We start from the raw sequence: 8261 nt of genomic DNA, 5'->3' as shown, positions 1-8261 counted from the left end.
CACCTCAAAATGGCGCTGATGCTCCTCGCTTCAGAAGTGGTGCCCATGAAACTCAATTTCCGCTTGTGGGGCTGCACTGGATCCTTCCCTTTCAGTGGCCTTCCTAGCTCTCTTAGCAGCAAGTTTCTTCGAGGCCATCTGTGAAACAAAAAAAAAAAGCCAAACAAACACCAATATCTTAGCAAAAACTATTTTCAGAGACGAGTTAGCCATTGGGTCTTTTCTATTCTCCCATCTCCTTTTTATTTTATTTCATTATCTTGTTTTTCTTCTCTTTCCCCTCTTTTTCATTTTATTTTATTTATTATTATTTTTTACTAAAGCTACTTTATGCACGTTCACTCCCAAAAATATAAATCCAACACAAAAATCAAACAAAACCCAAATCCAACTAAGTGTCCCGATTTCACAAGAAAATGGGGGGTTGCAACCTAAGGCTCATAAAAATAATTTCCTCCACAAAAAATCATAATTTCATGCAAAACTATCAATTTGGGGTTGATACCACACCTAATTACATGACTAGACATGTTAAATCCTTCAAAGCCTAGAATTAAGAGTAATTGATCACAATTGCTTCTTCATTTGATAAACTAAAAACTGCTTAGTTGTTGCTTAGTTAATTATTTGGGAATGTGACTGGTCCTCTAGGTTCCATGTACGAACTTAGGTCCATTGACACTACTAGGTAGGGTACACTTGTCATTGTGTGAGTATTATTTTTATGCACCAACTTTATCCTTGGGGGTGTTATTTGGTTTGGAATCTCTATATGGCTCATGTTGATTCCATGGATTGAGTATCCTTGAATGACTAGATAATCCTTATGCATCATCGACAGTTTCATCTCAGTGAGAGTGTGTTGTCAGGTTTCCCGTGGTGTGAAAATTTGTCACTTGCATGTCCTCCTGGGCTTCTTTCATAAGTATTTTATTGGTACCACATGCATATAGAGTCTTAAGTTGTATTCATATCATAATGCATGTGTGTCTATGAGAATATTTGTAATTGTGTGATTACGGGACAAGTGGATGCTATGTGTGAAAATGAATGTTTTTAAATGCTCTTAATCTTCAAATTGGTTTATGGTGAGATGTGGCCTACTCCTCTATCGATTGTTTGTCTTGTTTGTGTTTAGGTTGATTGTCATTTGGAAGTGAGGTTCAATACCATGCTGAGGATGATGTTGGAGGAGAGGCATAGGTCTTAATTAGTGATTGTCTACTTTACATTTTCTTTGTAGGTTGTAATGCTATGATAGGTTGTGACATCATCGAGGCTATAGACTTCTTTTTGTTTCCTCTTTTGACTTATGTTTTTTTATTGTAAAAGTTTAGTTATGGATTTAAATGGCCTTTGAAGAGCCAATTACGTTTGAACCAATATCATTTATCTATGTGATGACTTTGAAAATGTTGATGTTTTTTGAAAATCTATAAATATTATATTTCGTTTGCCTTTATTCCTACTGTGGTAGAAGGAAAAATATTAAAGAAAGATTGGCCCAGCTGGACAAATGCTGGAAGATGTGGTTAATATGATGTTAAAAGAGCTAAAAATATACTTTCCTTTGCTTTGACACTTGACGAAACTTATCGTGTTTCAGAGTGTGCCAATGCCAAAGAAATTTAGGACAACTTGGAGATGACTCATGAAGGAACAACTAAAGTAAAAAGCGCAAGAAAGAATACTCTCATACAACAGTATATAAATGTAGAATAAACTTAATACTACCAACTAAATTAACTATTATCCTCAATCCTAATGAATTAGTTAATTGGGTCTTAAAAGAAAGACCAGATAGCAAAACAATGTTAATGACTAATTTTTGAAAATATAAATCGATATGTTTCCTCCTTTAAAGGTAGTCTTGTAGTGGCTTGTACGAATCACTTCTTTGCCAATGATTTTTTTCACATGATTCAAACAAGGGATCTCTCACTTAAGAATATTCCTAAAAACATTCTAATCTTGTAAACTAACTTGATGACTACTAGACCAACTCCTTAGATACGTTGTTAATAAAAGTTAATTATTTAATAATTTGGTTGAGGTGTTGGTGTTTAGAGTATATATCAAGAAACATCCAAATTTAGTTGTGATATATATATATATATATATATATATATATATATATATATATATATATATATAATATAATATAAGCAATTTGTGACTCAAATCGAATCTTGTTTATTGATTAAGTACAAATAAAAATTAATGTAAATTAACTACAAAGCAAGGAACATGAGAGAGAGTAAAAAAACAAATGCTTGGAGTTGTGATATGCTGTTGGTGATGAGTTATAGGTATCACTTTATCCTAAAATGGACCAATCAGGTGTAGAGAGATTAGTTAGGTGTCAATAGAAGTATGATACCTCCTAATATATATATATATATATATATACACACACACACACACACACATTATTTTTGGGTTTATTTTTGGGTTAGCATGCATGAAAGAAGAAAGTGAGATCTGGAGTGTAGGAGTAGTTGGATCCAAAACAAGCTATAAATACTCCGCAGACCGCTCCATTACATTCGTGCCCTTCTCTCTGTTCACCAAGCCAGAGAGAAAGAAAGAACTGGTCTCTCTCCCTCTATAAACCACACACGGAAAAAAAGGGTACAACACCCTCTCCTTCTCTCACTCTCATTCGTTCATCTAACTTCATCTTTTCCCTTTTCACCCATTCACTTCGCTTATTAAATATATCATCTTCACCTCCTCTTCACCTTCCGTATCTACCTCCCTTCCTAGCTCTCTATTTCTCTAACTACACTTTTTATATTACTACTGTTACTAACATCATTATTTCTTATTCCTTTTCTCATTCTCCAAACTGGTAATTTTATAGGCTTACTTGGGTGCCTTAAATTTTGTTTTTCCCACAAGATTTTTCTTATTCTGGTTTGTCAGATTTTTTGTTGTTGTTGTAAGGGCCGGATATGGATCCCAACAGTTGTGTTTTGGCGGCCTTTCTTCTTTGAACTATAAATAACAATTCAATGCCTTTTCATTTACCGTGATTAATATAATGTGATCTTTCATGAATCACAGAACGTTAGCTTTCCACATGAAATTTTACACCTAACCTACATGGCTACACCTATTAGTGATAAGTAAATTATTGATTAAATGGTACGGGCTCGTTAACCAATCCAAGGTTTTAAATTGTGGTTTTGCTGAAAGTGTAGGCAAATGCAGCCAATGCTGCAGTTGTGATGCAATTGCGGAGACCTCCAAAACAATGATAATATGGACGTTGCGGATTATAATTAGAAATCTTGAATCATTCGTTACACAATGTTAATCAATAATTTTAGTCATGGTTACCTATGGAAATGCAACATGTGAAATATTTGGTATAGGGATAAGACTTACCTTGGTTTGAAATTTGATTTGATGTGACAGAACAATGGCTTCTCATATTGTTGGATACCCCCGCATGGGCCCCAAGAGAGAGCTGAAGTTTGCTCTGGAGTCATTCTGGGAAGGAAAGAGCAGTGCCGATGATTTGCAGAAGGTGGCTGCTGATCTCAGGGCATCCATCTGGAAGCAGATGACTGATGCTGGAATCAAGTATATCCCCAGCAACACTTTCTCGTACTATGATCAAATGCTTGATACTACCGCCATGCTTGGTGCTGTTCCACCCAGATATGGGTTGAACAATGGGGAGATAGAATTCGATACCTACTTCTCCATGGCCAGAGGTAATGCCTCTGTGCCTGCCATGGAGATGACGAAGTGGTTTGACACCAACTAGTAAGTGGCAGCTCAGGTTTTTGTTGTATTGATTGTACTTGTGATGCCATGGTGGTAAAGATTTCATTACTGACCTGATGTGTATGTGCATTGATCCAGCCACTTTATTGTCCCCGAATTGGGACCTGATGTGAATTTCACTTATGCTTCCCACAAGGCAGTGAATGAGTACAAGGAGGCCAAGGCGGTATGAATTTATAGCTATTCTCGTTATCTGCTTATTTGCAAACCTTAGAGCTTAGTTAAGTTAAGCTTCGAGTGTGAGCAGCATTATGATTTTTTGAGTGGTTATTATCTGTATCTAGATTCTGATTGAATGTCTAATTTCTCTTCCAGCTTGGAGTAGATACAGTTCCAGTCCTCATTGGCCCTGTATCATATTTGGTTCTCTCCAAACCTGCCAAGGGTGTTGATAAATCCTTTTGTCTTCTTTCTCTCCTCCCAAAAGTCCTTGCTATCTATAAGTAAGAGTTTAAATTGTGTGCAGCACAACTTTATTATTTTCTCTTTCTGATTATATTTTTGTGTTATTTCTCAACTCAGGGAAGTTGTGGCTGATCTTAAGGAAGCTGGTGCTTCGTGGGTTCAATTCGATGAACCTATCTTTGTCTTAGACCTTGACTCTCAAACGTTGCAAGCATTTTCTACAGCATACGCAGAACTTGAATCTACTTTATCTGGCTTAAACGTTCTTATTGAGACCTACTTTGCTGACATTACCGCGGAGGCATACCAGACCCTCACAGCTCTTAATGGAGTCACAGCATTTGGATTCGATTTAGTCCGTGGAACCAAGACTCTTGATCTAATCAAGGGTGGATTTCCCAGTGGAAAATACATGTTTGCTGGAGTGGTGGATGGAAGAAACATTTGGGCTAACAATCTTGCTGCTTCTCTCGATACATTAAATAGTCTTGAGGGCATTGTGGGAAAAGGTACTTGCTGTAATTCATGAAAAAATTTGGGAGAATTCTTCAGTTAACATAATCACTTTTTTTTAGATAACAGTTAATATTTTTGTTTTTGAAAGGAGATAACAGTTAATATAATCACTTGATTCGTCTATTTACTAAACTATAATGCAGATAAACTTGTCGTGTCTACCTCCTGCTCACTTCTTCACACTGCTGTTGATCTTGTTAATGAGACCAAGTTGGATAATGAGATAAAATCATGGCTGGCTTTTGCTGCCCAAAAAATTGTTGAAGTAAATGCATTGGCCAAGGCATTGTCTGGTCAAAAGGATGAGGTAAACTCTATTCCTTTTATTTTATCTTACATCAGACAAATGAGTTGTTAAATAAATAGATAATAGTAGTGGGGGGAATATAAATGAATACAATAAAATATGGTTATCTTAATTCAAATAAAATATGGGAAAAAATAAACAGTAGTTTAAATTTTAAAAATATGATACTATCATGAAACATTTACTTTTGGAACTATTGCCATAGCAAGAAATTTTTATATATTTTTCAACCATATTCTTATGCAATATACACTTGTAAAATTGCCATGATTTTGAAACAATCAATATAAGAATTGGAAGAGAAAATGTATGATAAAAAGATCAAAACAATTTTAAAGTGAAAATAGTATATAATTATCGGTGACATAAAATTAAGAAATTTGAGGGAAAGTATAATGTTCCCATAATAGTAATAACAAGTATCATAAAATTAGCCAAGCGTTTTGATAGAAAGTTAGCACTGACAGGAAATATATGCATATTCATATATTAATTGTTTTATTCCTCTCAGTTTCACTACATTTTTCTCTGAATTACTGTTTTTATGTTTTCATTTTCAGGCCTTTTTCTCTTCTAATGCTGCTGCTCAAGCTTCAAGAAAGTCCTCTCCAAGAGTGACTAATGAGGCTGTTCAGAAGGCTGTGAGTGCTTATTTTCTGTAGTTTTCTGTTCAACTGCTTAATTCAGTTGAGCAAGATTTGTTAGGAAATTTATTGTCTTGTTCACTGTTATTGATGACATCTTTTATTCTCTTCTCAGGCTGCTGCATTGAAGGGTTCTGATCATCGTCGTGCCACAAATGTCAGTGCTAGATTGGATGCTCAACAAAAGAAGTTCAACCTTCCAATCCTCCCAACCACCACAATTGGATCCTTCCCTCAGACTGTTGAACTGAGGAGGGTGCGTCGTGAATACAAGGCTAACAAGTAAGATATGCCTTGAGTTGATAGGTTGGCTTGTTTTCTTGACCATTTTGGCTTTTACTGACCCCTTTGATTTGTGTTTTTTTCTTTCAGGATCTCAGAGGAGGAGTATGTTAGTTCAATTAAAGAGGAAATCCGCAAAGTTGTTGAACTCCAAGAGAATCTTGATATCGATGTCCTGGTACACGGGGAGCCTGAGGTCAGCTCTCATCCTCACATAAAGACTACTTTGATAGATCTTTATTCACCTCTTTCATTTTGAAGAATAACATAGCATACTCTTGTCAGATTTTCCGCTCCTCTTGGTGAAAGTGATGTTGCCAATTCGCGGTTTTACTTTGTACTAATGCCTAATGGTGTGCCTTTCATTGCAGAGGAATGACATGGTGGAGTACTTTGGTGAGCAGTTGTCAGGCTTTGCCTTTACCGTTAATGGCTGGGTGCAATCTTATGGATCTCGTTGTGTGAAGCCGCCAATCATCTATGGTGATGTGAGCCGCCCCAAGCCAATGACTGTCTTCTGGTCATCCACTGCTCAGAGCATGACCAAACGCCCAATGAAGGGAATGCTTACTGGCCCTGTCACCATTCTCAACTGGTCCTTTGTTCGAAATGACCAACCTAGGTACGTACAAACAAACTCAAGAGCTCAGAAAGAGAATATGGTTATTTCTAACATGGTGTTAACCCCCATCTACAGGTCTGAGACCACCTATCAGATTGCTTTGGCTATCAAGGATGAAGTAGAAGATCTTGAAAAGGCTGGTATTACTGTTATCCAAATTGATGAGGCTGCTTTGAGGGAGGGGCTACCATTGAGAAAGTCAGAGCAAGCTAACTACTTGGACTGGGCTGTCCATTCCTTCAGGATCACCAATATTGGTGTGCAGGATACAACTCAGGTACTTCTGGATTACAAATCAATGAGTTAGAATTAGATAGAATTCATCTGCCTTTACATCAAAATATAACATGTTCTGTATTCTTAAAAATTGTCAGATCCACACCCACATGTGCTATTCTAACTTCAATGACATCATCCACTCAATCATTGATATGGATGCTGATGTGATTACCATTGAGAACTCTCGCTCTGATGAAAAGCTCCTGTCAGTGTTCCGTGATGGAGTTAAATATGGAGCCGGAATTGGCCCTGGAGTGTATGACATTCACTCCCCAAGAATACCACCAACTGATGAAATTGCTGATAGGATCAATAAGATGCTTGCAGTGCTTGAGAAAAACATTTTGTGGGTCAACCCTGATTGTGGGCTCAAGACTCGCAAATACCCTGAGGTGAATCCGGCCCTCACAAACATGGTTGCTGCCACAAAACTCATCCGTAACCAGCTTGCCAGTGGCAAGTGAATGGTGCCAGTCACCAAAGTAATCACCATGGTTCTGCTTGATTCACGGAGAAAGGAAAATTTACTTTTTGGGGTGTTGCAATAACTGAGTGTTGAATATTTAGGAGTTTAGTACGTGTTCTTCCCAGCTTTTCTGTATTTTTGTTGCATTGCCTCAATGTTATATTGATATGCAAATGCAATATTGTATTATTTTTTCTTCTTTTCCATGCATCAATACAATTTTTCTTCCTTTGTGTCCTGAGCTAAGTTGTCTAATGCACTATTGGTTAGGCATATATCCAAGAAATGGAGCAACAATTTACGAGTAAGCATGTTTTATTAAGTTTCTTTGGCCCCATTTATTTTTATTTCCCAACAGAAATGTCCAACTTGTAAAGCCTGATGTAAGGACAATAAAAAAATTAAGATTATTTTACAAACATTCAAGAGCTACATTTTGAAAAGAACTTTCCATGATTTGAATTATATAATCAGATTTGCTTTAAGGAGCCGTTTTAACTTTCAGGATCATTGCCTCCAGCTGCGCAACTGAATGTATCCTGTTATAGTGGAACTGCAATTAGGAGGAGATGCAAAGCTAAGATAGCGAAGCATCCAAAGTTTTAATGATCAACTATGTTTTTACTCTCTGAACTTTTCTAAGTATTCACTTTTAGTTTCTAAACAAAATTTTGACCAGTTCTAGTTACTGTTTCTATCTGTTTGTATTCTTAGTCCCTAGGTTAAGTCCACTATTAAACGATGGCGTGACAGTTGTGGTGAGTGAAACATGTTAAATGATTCTGGCAGTTCATTTTCCTACCCTTAAAAACTGTTAGAAATTGTTTGAATAATTTTTAAATCATATTAAATAATGTTGGCGGTTAAAAAGCCAGGAATTGCTTCATCATACCATTTATCAGGAGTTGCATCTTTTTGTTTGGAAAATCAACCAAAACAAACAAT

At 36.4% G+C, this 8261-nt stretch overlaps 1 protein-coding gene across 1 annotated transcript; it reads left to right on the top strand.

The window, feature by feature from the left end:
• The first annotated feature begins 2504 nt into the window (after positions 1–2504).
• LOC100811317 (5-methyltetrahydropteroyltriglutamate--homocysteine methyltransferase) lies at positions 2505–7594 on the top strand. The gene is made up of 12 exons (XM_006579758.4): positions 2505–2631; positions 3421–3774; positions 3874–3961; positions 4111–4238; positions 4318–4709; positions 4860–5023; positions 5584–5664; positions 5783–5949; positions 6040–6145; positions 6321–6571; positions 6647–6848; positions 6946–7594. The coding sequence occupies exons 2-12, from the start codon at positions 3425–3427 to the stop codon at positions 7312–7314; spliced, it is 2298 nt and encodes a 765-aa protein (XP_006579821.1). The 5' UTR covers positions 2505–2631; positions 3421–3424; the 3' UTR covers positions 7315–7594.
• Positions 7595–8261: the final 667 nt, after the last annotated feature.

Source organism: Glycine max, chromosome 5, assembly GCF_000004515.6.
Source record: "Glycine max cultivar Williams 82 chromosome 5, Glycine_max_v4.0, whole genome shotgun sequence".
NCBI classification, from domain to species: domain Eukaryota; kingdom Viridiplantae; phylum Streptophyta; class Magnoliopsida; order Fabales; family Fabaceae; genus Glycine; species Glycine max.
The sequence above is the reverse complement of the archived record's forward strand: the minus strand, read 5'-3'. Positions and strand labels throughout refer to the sequence as shown.

Excerpts from the sequence above, each read along its gene's own strand:
- LOC100811317 (XM_006579758.4), top strand. The coding sequence starts at position 3,425 with ATGGCTTCTCATATTGTTGGATACCCCCGCATGGGCCCCAAGAGAGAG. Across the intron at positions 4,239-4,317 it reads AAAGTCCTTGCTATCTATAA|GGAAGTTGTGGCTGATCTTA; the intron begins GTAAGAGTTTAA and ends TTCTCAACTCAG. Across the intron at positions 4,710-4,859 it reads TGAGGGCATTGTGGGAAAAG|ATAAACTTGTCGTGTCTACC; the intron begins GTACTTGCTGTA and ends ACTATAATGCAG.